General features: G+C 37.2%; 1 protein-coding gene across 10 annotated transcripts in view; it reads left to right on the plus strand.

Annotated features, from left to right (window-relative positions):
- The window catches only part of synj1 (synaptojanin 1), a 66,272-nt gene that overhangs the window by 42,814 nt on the left and 10,195 nt on the right, over positions 1–13,263 (plus strand). For 8 of the 10 annotated variants that reach the window (XM_061899339.1, XM_061899341.1, XM_061899340.1 and 5 more), the window contains 6 exons: positions 1,726–1,938; positions 2,006–2,084; positions 4,289–4,454; positions 4,516–4,686; positions 9,853–9,966; positions 10,311–10,352. In XM_061899339.1, coding sequence (XP_061755323.1) covers positions 1,726–1,938; positions 2,006–2,084; positions 4,289–4,454; positions 4,516–4,686; positions 9,853–9,966; positions 10,311–10,352 — 785 coding nt within the window. The remainder of the gene's footprint in view (positions 1–1,725; positions 1,939–2,005; positions 2,085–4,288; positions 4,455–4,515; positions 4,687–9,852; positions 9,967–10,310; positions 10,353–13,263) is intronic. The other 2 variants (XM_061899343.1, XM_061899348.1) reach the window with 1 other exon arrangement.

A 13,263-nucleotide genomic window follows, 5' to 3' on the forward strand; every position in this document is an offset into this window, starting at 1 on the left:
TACAGATAAGAATGGAATATTGTTGCATTAGCTCATGGTAGTGCAGGATAACAAAGCAATAAAGTGCAGATATAAATAAATAGATTACTGTACAGATAAATATATTGCACTTTTGCATGTGTATTCACGTTTATGGATGTACTGTATGTTATATTCTCTTTATATTCGAGCGAATTAATCCATTTTTGGAGGGAATTGAGGGGATTATTTTAATGTTCAAGAGTATTACGGCATGAGGGAGAAACCTGGAGGTTCTGCTACGGAGGCTGCGGAACCTCTTTCTAGAGTCCAGCGGTGAAAACAGTCCTTGGTGGGGGTGGAATGAGTCTCTGCAGATTTTCTGAGCCCTGGTCAGGCAGCGGCTTTTTGTTATCTCCTGGATAGGAGGAAGAGGAGTTTGACCTTTCAAAGAGTCTTTAAAAAACTGTATCGCTATTATTGGATTTCTTTTTTTTATTTAAGGAAACAATCACTTGTATCAGTTACACTTTAATGGTGGGAATTATTAGGAAATATTGGCCGTAATTATTTTTTGGTGTGTTTTCCTAGTAAACACTCCGTAAGGCGGTGCCACATTTCCAGGCTTTGGCAATTACATCACTTGTTTGAATTTTCCCTCAGCTAAAAAAAAAAATGTGTAGCATTCTAACAATATAGGAAAGAATACCCCGATAATAAAATGCATTAAAGAGTACATAAGGTATAAACAAAACTACAGTAATAATTAGGACAAGGTGAGTACAAGGTTGTACTACCACACCTGGTAGGGCTGTGATTCGATTCTTTGGGTAATGATTCAATTTTGAATCGATTCCCGATTTAAAATCAATACTTTTTTAACAACATTGGGGGCCAGTTCTATGATTAACTACATTCCTCCATAAAATAGATAAACAGCTGTGATAAATTTCTATGTTACTTAGAATAAAACTGGTTTTGTTGAATAAAATTCTACCCAAACATTTAATAAAGTCAAATACAAATCAGGCAACAAGAGAAGTATCCAACACTTCTCTGTCAGTCATCTTTGTAGTCTTCAAAGCCTTCTAAAACAACTACCAAACCCTCCATCTATGTTTTATGTATACACTACAAGTATATATATATATATATATATATGTATATATATATATATATATATATATATATATATACATATATATATATATATATATATTTTAGTAACAGACATCTTCATAACAATATGTAATATGTACAATATACAGACTGCGAATGTAAGTATAATCTAGTAACAGACACCTTCATAACAATATGTAATATGGTCAATATTTACCGTATTTTGGTCATTTTAATCAAAGCTGGAACAAATTTTTCAGCGCATTTATTTCCGTTTTCATAGCAGCACACTTCCGACTTCTCAATCAATCAATCAATCAATCAATGTTTATTTATATAGCCCTAAATCACAAGTGTCTCAAAGGGCTGCACAAGCGACAACGACATCCGCGGTACAGAGCCCGCATACGGGCAAGGAAAAACTATGAGAAACCTTGGAGAGGACCGCAAATGTGGGCAACCCCACAGCGGCGTTTTAAAAAGTCATACCGATACCGATCATTTCCGATGTTACATTTTTAAGCAAAAAAATGTCTTCTTGTCTCTCATAGTGATTGTGAAGGATAGGCAAAATCCCCCCCCCCCCTCCAAAAAAAGTGCAGTTCCACTTTAAGTGTCCACGAGATTGAGTAAACTGTGTGTGTCCAGGCCCGTGGTCGCCGTCATGGACGTGGACATCCTGGAGGTGGACCCGGAGGCTCGGCACCAGGTCTACAAAGACGTCATCGCCCTGCAGGGTCCTCCAGACGGCACCATCCTGGTGTCTCTGTGCTCCTCCGGACCTGACGACTACTTTGACGACCCGCTCATCGACGAGCTCCTGGACAAGTTTGCTCACTTCGGCGAAGTGATCCTCATCAGGTGAGCGTGGCTTCCTGTGACACAAGACATGTGATCGCTCACACCACTTGATATTCTTTTGCTGCAGGTTTGTTGAGGAGAAGATGTGGGTGACCTTCCTGGAGGGTTACTCTGCTCTTGCTGCTTTGTCTCTGAGCGCATCAACGGTAACTTCCTTAGAATATCAACACTAGGGGTGTCCAAACTTTTTACACAGAGGGCCTCTTACATTTTGATATTTTTTACCGTCAAAACCAATACAATATATACATAAAAGTAAGCCATATACCGTATTTTTATGACTATTAGTCACAGTTTTTTTCATAGTTTGGCGGGGGGTGCGATATATACTCCGGAGCGACTTATGTGTGAAATTATTAACACATCACCGTAAAATATCAAATAATATTATTTATCTCATTCGCGGAAGAGACGAAGAAAATGTCAGCACTCCCGTCCAAAGGCAAAACCCAGTAACTCAATGCTGGTCAAAACTGAGCTGATAATAATTTTGGAGTTCCCAGGTGATATGCTTTACATTAGTGTATGCGATATTGTCATGTGTTCCGTAAGTAAGCTGTTACGCGCATGGCAGGACCTAGCAACTACCACATAACCGCGTAGATACAACAGAAAAACCTAGTATCTCAAGCGACCAATCGGAGCTTCTTTGTCAGTCGTCTTATTGTCTTTAATGAGACATTTGCAGGAATGGGGGCCGACGGTCAAGCTGATTATGTGATATAATGGCAGGAGGGGATATTTGGAAGATTGGCCCAGGACGTTGCAAGAACCTTCATTAAATGTATTGTTCTTCATTTTTCCCCTTGCATACTCTTTTGGGCAGATAACTGTGGAGGTCCAAATAAAAACTGGACGCTGTACACGGCTCTCGCCCAATGTGCAAACGCAGAATGGGGCCCACCCGAGATTGTGATCAAATATCTGGAGAAAGGGCACACGTTCATGAGAGCAGATTCAATCCATGGCTCAATCGGCAAGAAAATGAAAGCTCCAGAAAACTTCTATACCTTTGAGGACTTTGTAAGACAGCATCAAGATAGATTGCTTTTCCTTTGTTTTCTCAAAATCAGCTACAAGTGAGTTACTAGGTTTTGCCTTTGGACGGGTGAGCAATCGTCACACACACTTAAATAAATGATAAATGGGTTGTACTTGTATAGCGCTTTTCTACCTTCAAGGTACTCAAAGCGCTTTGACACTACTTCCACATTCACACACACATTCACACACTGATGGAGGGAGCTGCCATGCAAGGCACTAACCAGCACCCATCAGGAGCAAGGGTGAAGTGTCTTGCTCAAGACACAATGGACGTGACGAGGTTGGTACTAGGTGGGGATTGAACCAGGGACCCTCGGGTTGCGCACGGCCACTCTCCCACTGTGCCACGCCGTCCCCTTCAGCAATCGTCACACACATGTCAATCATTAGGAATTCGGCGGGGGAGGGTCGTGGCAGAAGTGCATTGTGGGTCATGGAATGCTAACTGCTATATGCTACTGCCGTAGTTATTAAAAAGGATCATTTCATGGTTGGCAGTAACTTATAAAAAGTGAGAAGGGCTGAAGAAAAATGGCGATCATGTAGTGCAGATGACAAGCTGGATGTAGTGAAATATGCAGCAGAAAAGGACAAGAGGAAGCGGAGCATTCCTTTGGAGTTGGCAGAGTTGTTCAGAAGCCACATCCAGGAAGATTTATGGATTAGGAGTGAGAGATAGTTTGGTAAAAGTATAGCATGTTCTATATGTTATAGTTATTTGAATGACTCTTACCATAATATGTTAGGTTAACATAGCAGTTGCTTATTTATGCCTCATATAACCTACACTTATTCAGCCTCTTCTTCGCTATTCTTTATTTATTTTAAATTGCCTTTCAAATGTCTATTCTTGGTGTTTACCAAGTAATCTGTCACTCCTAATCCATAAATCCCATTAAATCTTATACTTCTAGTCTCTTACGTGAATGAGCTAAATAATATTATTTGATATTTTACGGTAATGTCTTAATAATTTCACACATAAGTTGCTCCTGAGTATAAGTCGCACCCCCGGCCAAACTATGAAAAAACTGCGACTTATAGTCGGAAAAATACGGTATGTTTTTATTATATTTTAAGCAATGACCATTTTAAAGTCAGAAACTGCCTATTTGTGTCAATATTGCAACATTTTCGATTTATATTACACCTCTTAAGTCTTTTATTACAGTTTTTATGTTGTTGTTTTTTTTTTTAATGTGCCGCTGGCCGTTAAAAAAAATCAAGAGTGGCCCCCAAGTGGCCCTTTGGACACCCCCGCCTTAGAGCCTAATAACGATGCTCTCTCCTGACGACGTCACTGCAGGTTCTTGGCAAGGTGATCGACATCCGCCTGAAGAGTTCGGGCTGGATCAAGAGTCTGGAGGAGGAGATGAGCGTGGACAGAATCTGCGGGAGCCTCCCCATGTCGGCCAGCTCCACCCTGCTGGCGGAGGACGCCGACATGGGCGACGAGGACTACGACATGGAGGGTGAGGCAGGTCACGTGCACACGCGGAAGATGTTCTGACCCTCTGGTCTGCCTCGTGTCAGGTGACGTGGATGAGGAGGTGGAGGCCATCCTTCCGCAGCACCTGCAGCCAGCGATGGGCTCCGGACCAGGATCTTCTCCTCTCGGCAGCCCCTGCGCCTCCCCCACCCACGGGGAGCCTGCAGGGCCCAGCAAGACCGGACGCGGTTCTCAGCCATCCCGACCATCCCACGGTAGGTCCATGTTGTCCATGTTCTGTGGACTTGAGTTCAGTTAGTTAGAAGGGCTGAAAACTATCAGGATTAGGGATGTATAATGCAGAGGACAAGTTTGGCCACACCTACTGTGTGTGTGTGACAATCATTGCTACTTTATCTTACTTATATTGTTTGGATTTTATCGATATTCCTTATTAATACGGTATGGAACTGGTGCATATAAAAAGGTGAAAAAACTATTTTTACTACTATTTGTATTAGCTTTATTATTAGGGGCCAATGTCCCTTTGGGACAGAGGACCCTATTGAATTTCTAAGGTTTTATTATTATTCTTTATTATACCGCCACCTCTTTAAGCTGTAATTCGACCCACTTAACATGCTTCAAAACTCACCAAAATTGACACACACATCCAAACTGGTGAAAATTGCGATCAAATAAAAATAAAAAAAATCTCAAAATTGCGCTCTAGCGCCCCCTAGGAAGAAAACAGACAAAACTGTCTCTAACGTCCAGTAGGAACGTCATAGAAACATGAAACAAAAACCACTACGTAGGTCTCAGTTATGTCCCAGCTAAAATCAACAGGAAGTTTGCGATTCCTCCTTCAATACAAAAGTTTGCAAAAAAAAAATTGCTTTTTTTCAAACATTATCTCCTCTGAGGCCGTTTGTCATTTCGGCTTCAAATGAACAAGAGAAGAGAGATTGAACCCTTCTGATTAAAAGTTGATTAAATAGTTTTAATCACTGCTACGGTTTTGATTTGATCAGCCTTCAAAGAACCGCTGCGCTGAAAACCATTTCAAAGATGGCCGCTGTGCGCAGACACAGTGAGGGAGAGGTTGTTTTTTTTTTTTTTATTCCCTAATGTCTGCTGCTGTTGCACACGCACCAACATTCGTGGGGGAGGGGCTGTGATGTTCTATACCAAGATGGCTGCCAGGTGCCGTAGCTAAGCCGCTATGTTTTAAAGTTGTCCTTTGCCTGCATGTCATAAAAACAAGCGTCCGACATTCTTTATTTAGGGTACTTACATATGGTGCCTGACTCTTGTGGCGTTTTAAGGCCATCTGCACTTTTTATGCTACGGTAAAGACAATGAATGGTCAGGTTTTGATTTTATAAGCCTTCAACGAACCGCTGCGCTGAAAAACATTTCTAAGATGGCCGCCGTGCGCTCACACAGAGAGCTAGACATTTTTTTTCTGGGTTTTTTTCCTAGCGCTCCCAGTATGTAATCTTATAAATGGCATAAATGCGCCAGGGACACAATATTTGAATGATATTAACATTAGTTGTGCTTCGCCCTCGTGTGAAGTATTTGTTAAGATGGCTGCCGGCTAGCTAACTCTTATCTGGGCTTGGGTCACGGGGGCAGCAGCCAAAGTGGTCCCGTACATCGCTGCTTGCAGCTTTAATTTGTATTATTATTGCTTCTTTATTTGTTATCAATCCAAGCTGATTATCAGACTTGGGTGGGAAAATTTTTTTGATTTTGATTAATATCACAATTTATAACCTGCCTGTTTAAAACATCTGAACTAAAAAACAAATAAACTCGGGATTAGTTCAACATTGTGTTACCATTCTAAGTAAATACAAAAGTCAACTATATAAGGAAACGCACGATAATATAACAATGTACTAGGATTGTACAGTATACTAATGAATCATATCCGGTACTATACCACCTCTAAAAGTACCGGTCTCCGCCCCCCTTTTTAAAGTATGTTTCTTACAAGTATCATTATCACTGCAGGACGAGGCATAGCTAAACATGCTTCACTGCACACCGTAGCTCACCGCCGTCACAATGTAAACAAACGCCATGGGTGGATCTACACCTGACATCCACTGTAATGATACCAAGTACAGGAGTGTATCTAGTCCATAGGTGTCAAACTCTGGCCCGCCGTATAATTTCATTTGGCCCTTGAGGCAATATCAAATTAAGATTAGATCTGGCCTGCCAGTATTATACAGCGGTGCCGCTGTAACACCGCGTTCACCGATTTCCCGGGAGACTCTCGAATTTCAGTGCCCCTCCCAAAAATCTCCCGGTGCAACCATTCTCCTGAATCTCACCCGGACAACAATATTGGGGGTGTGCCTTAAAGGAACTGCCTTTAGCGTCCCCTACAACCTGTCCTCAAGTCTGTTTTTCCTCCTCACAAACAGTCACCTAATATATGTGGCTTCTACACACATGTAAGTAAATGCAAGCCCGCATACTTGATCAACAGCATACAGGTCACACTGAGGGTGGCCATATAAACAACTTTAACACTGTTACAAATATGCGCCACACTGTGAACCCACACCAAACAAGAATGACCAACACATTTCGGGAGAACATCCGCACCATAACACAACATAAACACAACAGAACAAATACCCCGAACCCGTTGCAGCACTAACTCTTCCGGACCGCTACAATATACACCCCCAACAAACCCCGCCCCCATAACCCCACACACCTTGGCACCGACATTAACTGAGCAGTAAAAAGGCCTGAATGGTTTATTTATTTATTCATTATTTTATTTTCAAATGTATTAGCCTCTGGAAAAAGTTAATGTTAATATTGACCTCAGAAGGTTGTAAATACAAAAGAGGCATTCCATTTTTATTAAAATTTGATTTGATATGCCATTGATTTTTCTTTATTATTATTATTATTTTAAACTCAATTTTGCATGTCACTATAAAGTTATAAAAGCCTTGCTTGTTCAATATTCAATGAAAAGTTGTTTGGGTCCCTATTAAAAGATTAATTTGTTCAACTTTGTTAAGTTTTAAATTTTGGCCCACTCTTTATTTGACTTTGACACCCCTGATCTAGTCGATACTACTGTAATTACAGCAATATTTTTGTAGCATCACAAAATATATTTTTTTAAATTAATATTATGTTTATAAATTCAGGAAATACGTCCCTGGACACATGAGGACTTTGAATATGAGCAATGTATGATCCTGGAACTACTTGGTATCGCATCAATACCTAGATTTGTGGTATCATTCAAAACTAATTTTAAGTATCAAAGAAGAGAAGAATAAGTGATTATTACATTATAACAGAAGTGTAGATAGGACATGTTAAAACAGAAAGTAAGCAGATACTAACAGTAAATGAACAAGTAGGATAATAATTCATTTTCTACCACTTGTCCTTAATAATGTTGACAAAATAATAGGTGTATAAATGACACAATATGTTACTGCATATGTCAACAGACTAATTAGGAGTCTTTGTTTGTTTACATACTACTAAAAGACAACTTGTCTTGTAAGTTCACTATTTTATTTAAGGGCAAAATTGGAATAATAAACATATGTTTAATGTACCCTAAGCTTTTTTGTCAAAATAAAGCCAATAATGAAATTTTTTGTGGTCTTGTTTATTTAGAAAAGTATCGGGACAAGGCAATGTATTATTGTGTATAATAATTATAATGAAAACCTTTTTAAAACATGGTACAGGTTAGAAAAGCTTGTTCTGGTTGCATGGAGATGGCTTAAAATGTCTTTTAAAATTTTTATTTGTGTTATTTTTTTAAATCATAATTTTTTTTCTTTGTCCATCTATCCATTTTCTACCGCTCGTCCCTTTCGGGGTTTGTATTTATTTTTTATTTTTTTTATCGACTTTTGAAAATTAAGAACCGATTTAGAATCGGCATGAATAAAAATCGCGACGTGAATCTTTTTTTGTGCACCAATGGCGACATACGTTGATATTGTTTTATCGGCCAGCCTGGGAGTCAGTATCCTCTACAACAGGGGTCACCAACCTTTTTCAAACCAAGAGCTACTGATTTATGCCAAGGGCTACCAGTTTGATACACACTTAAATAAATTGCCAGGAATAGCCAATTTGCTCGATTTACCTTTAATAAATAAATCTATATATATAAAAAAATGTGTATTTCTGTCTGTCATTCCGTCATACATTTTTTTTCCTTTTACAGGTTTTTTGTAGAGAATAAATTATGAAAAAACACTTAATCGAACGGTTTAAAAGAGGAGAAAACAGGAAAAAAAAATAAAATAAAATTTTGAAACATAGTTTATCTTCAATTTCGACTCTTTAAAATTCAAAATTCAACCGAAAAAAAAAAAGAGAAAAACTAGCTAATTCAAATCCTCTTGAAAAAAATAAAAAAATAATTTTTGGAACATCATTAGTAATTTTTCCTGATTAAGATTCATTTTCGAATTTTGATGACATGTTTTAAATAGGTTAAAATCCAATCTGCACTTTGTTAGAATATATAACAAATTGGACCAAGCTATATTTCTAACAAAGACAAATCATTATTTCTTCTAGATTTTCCAGAACAAATTTGTTTTAAAGAAACTCAAAACACTTTGAAATAAGATTTAAATTTGATTTTACAGATTTTCTACAATATTTTTTTTTAAATTTTAATCATAGTAAGTTTGAAGAAATATTCCACAAATATTCTTCGTCGAAAAAACAGAAGCTAAAATGAAGAATTAAATTAAAATGTATTTATTATTCTTTACAATAAAAAAAAATACATTTACTTGAACATTGATTTAAATTGTCAGGAAAGAAGAGGAAGGAATTTAAAAGGTAAAAAGGTATATGTGTTTAAAATCCTAAAATCATTTTTAAGGTTGTATTTTGTCTCTAAAATTGTCTTTCTGAAAGTTATAAGGAGCATGAATTGATTAACGTGGACCCCGACTTAAACAAGTTGAAAAACTTATTGGGGTGTTACCATTTAGTGGTCAATTGTACGGAATATGTACTGTACTGTGCAATCTACTAATAAAAGTATCAATCAATCAATCAATCAAAGTCAAAAAATAAATGAATTTATTTAAACAAGTGAAGACCAAGTCTTTCAAATATTTTCTTGGATTTTCAAACTCTATTTGAGTTTTGTCTCTCTTAGAATTAAAAATGTCCAGCAAAGCGAGACCAGCTTGCTAGTAAATAAATACCATTTAAAAAACAGAGGCAGCTCACTGGTAAGTGCTGCTATTTGAGCTATTTTTAGAACAGGCCCACAGGCGACTCATCTGGTCCTCACGGGCGACCTCGTTGGTGACCCCTGCTGTACAAAGCAGGAAGTGATGAGAGGTAACACCGTTCCCTGGCAACAAGGTTCATTTTAATATCAGGGTCCATTTTCCTTGTTTTCGCAGGACCTCCCGTCGACTTCCAGCCCGGCGCGGCGACACACCAACGCCCGCCCCCTCCTCGGCCCGGTGCCCCCCCGGCTAGACCTGCACCCCCGCAGCGCCCACCGCCACCTTCAGGTTAGCCTAGCGCCGTCACGCCGTTGTTAGCCAGGTGGGCGAGGTAGAGAGGTGTTGAGCTTTGGCTTCTACTTGGTGGCTGAAGGAGGCATGATCCTGTTAGCACCTGTTAGACGGAGGTGCTGCCTGCCTTCATCACGCTTAGAGAAGCTTCTAGCAAACCATGACCACTGCAAGATGTGCTGCTCATTGCAGTGATAGCATGCATAGTCCCATATTTCACCTCAGTCCTACTAAACAGAGCTGGAAATAGATCCTTCTAGCGCAGCATCCATGCCTTACCTGCCTACGGACTACATTCAGGTGTGACAATTGTGCATTTTGGCTTCCTTTGTGCCGCCAAGGATCCAAAACCCCGGCTCTCGCTCGCCCCGATGTCGCCGCAGGTGAGTGAGAGCACTTTACTTTTTATAAGCCCTTGTAGTACCAAATCACTACTCAATAAACGGGGCAGGAAGAAATGACAAAAACATGTACATTGTTGTAGAGAAAACAATACATTTTTGTTCAACAGATTATTAATTAAAACACTCCAATTATATAATTTAACGACAACTAAGTCATGAAAAAATATCGCACTATATTATTGCACTAATGAAGAACGTAGAGAAGGTGCAAAAGGCAACTTTTGTCTTGCAATTTTAAAGCTCATAATTCCAGGGGTTTGTGAATGCAACATCGCACACTGTAATTGCTCATAATGAAGACGTTGTTGTTGATATTGTACAAGTAATATATAGTAGGTAACGTAGTAGTATTGTACAAGTAATATATAGTAGGTAACGTAGTAGTATTGTACAAGTAATATATAGTAGGTAACGTAGTAGTATTGTACAAGTAATATATAGTAGGTAACGTAGTAGTATTGTACAAGTAATATATTATAAGTAACGTAGTAGTATTGTACAAGTAATATATAGTAGGTAACGTAGTAGTATTGTACAAGTAATATATAGTAGGTAACGTAGTAGTATTGTACAAGTAATATATAGTAAGTAACGTAGTAGTATTGTACAAGTAATATATTGTAAGTCATGTAGTAGTAGTGATATTTTACAAGTATTATATTGTAAATCATGTAGTAGTATTGTACAAGTAATATATAGTAAGTCATGTAGTAGTATTGTACAAGTAATATATAGTAAGTCATGTAGTAGTATTGTACAAGTAATATATTGTAAGTCATGTAGTAGTATTGTACAAGTAATATATAGTAAGTCATGTAGTAGTATTGTACAAGTAATATATAGTAAGTCATGTAGTAGTATTGTACAAGTAATATATTGTAAGTCATGTAGTAGTATTGTACAAGTAATATATTGTAAGTCATGTAGTAGTATTGTACAAGTAATATATAGTAAGTCATGTAGTAGTATTGTACAAGTAATATATAGTAAGTCATGTAGTAGTATTGTACAAGTAATATATAGTAAGTCATGTAGAAGTATTGTACAAGTAATATGTTGTAAGTCATGTAGTAGTATTGTACAAGTAATATATTGTAATCATGTAGTAGTATTGTACAAGTAATATATTGTAAGTCATGTAGTAGTATTGTACAAGTAATATATTGTAATCATGTAGTAGTATTGTACAAGTAATATATTGTAATCATGTAGTAGTATTGTACAAGTAATATATTGTAAGTAATGTAGTAGTATTGTACAAGTAATATATTGTAATCATGTAGTAGTATTGTACAAGTAATATATTGTAAGTAATGTAGTAGTATTGTACAAGTAATATATTGTAAGTAATGTAGTAGTATTGTACAAGTAATATATAGTAAGTAATGTAGTAGTAGTGATATTGTACAAGTATTATATTGTAAGTCATGTAGTAGTAGTAGTAAAATTGTACAAGTAATATAATGTAAGTATTGTAGTAGTAGTAGTAGTGATATTGTACATGTAATATGGTGTAACTAATGTAGTAGTGATATTGTACAAGTAATATATTGTAAGTCATGTGGTATTGATATTGTACAAATAATATAATGTAAGTATTGTAGGGATACTGTACGACTAATATATTGTAAATAATGTAGTAGTAGTAGTAGTATTGTACAAGTAATATAATGTAAGTCATGTAGTAGTAGTAGTAATAGTAGTGATATTGTACATGTCATGTCTTGTAAGTAATGTATAGCAGCATATCACTACTACTACAATACCTACACTACTTGTACAATATCACTACTACTACAATACCTACAAGACACTACTTGTACAATATCACTACTACTGCGATACTTCCAAGACACTACTTGTACAATATCACTACTACTACAATACCTCCAAGACACTACTTGTACAATATCACTACTACTGTGATACTTCCAAGACACTACTTGTACAATATCACTACTACTACAATACTTCCAAGACACTACTTGTACAATATCACTACTACTACAATACCTACAAGACACTACTTGTACAATATCACTACTACTACAATACTTCCAAGACACTACTTGTACAATATCACTACTACTACAATACCTACAAGACACTACTTGTACAATATCACTACTACTACAATACTTCCAAGACACTACTTGTACAATATCACTACTACTACAATACTTCCAAGACACTACTTGTACAATATCACTACTACTACAATACCTCCAAGACACTACTTGTACAATATCACTACTACTACAATACTTCCAAGACACTACTTGTACAATATCACTACTACTACAATACTTCCAAGACACTACTTGTACAATATCACTACTACTACAATACCTCCAAGACACTACTTGTACAATATCACTACTACTACAATACCTCCAAGACACTACTTGTACAATATCACTACTACTACAATACTTCCAAGACACTACTTGTACAATATCACTACTACTACAATACCTCCAAGACAATACTTGTACAATATCACTACTACTACAATACTTCCAAGACACTACTTGTACAATATCACTACTACTACAATACCTCCAAGACACTACTTGTACAATATCACTACTACTACAATACTTCCAAGACACTACTTGTACAATATCACTACTACTACAATACCTCCAAGACACTACTTGTACAATATCACTACTACTACAATACTTCCAAGACACTACTTGTACAATATCACTACTACTGCGATACTTCCAAGACACTACTTGTACAATATCACTACTACTACAATACTTCCAAGACACTACTTGTACAATATCACTACTACTACAATACTTCCAAGACACTACTTGTACAATATCACTACTACTACAATACCTCCAAGACAATACTTGTACAATATCACTACTACTAC

This window comes from Nerophis ophidion, linkage group LG04 (genome assembly GCF_033978795.1).
Source record: "Nerophis ophidion isolate RoL-2023_Sa linkage group LG04, RoL_Noph_v1.0, whole genome shotgun sequence".
NCBI lineage: Eukaryota > Metazoa > Chordata > Actinopteri > Syngnathiformes > Syngnathidae > Nerophis > Nerophis ophidion.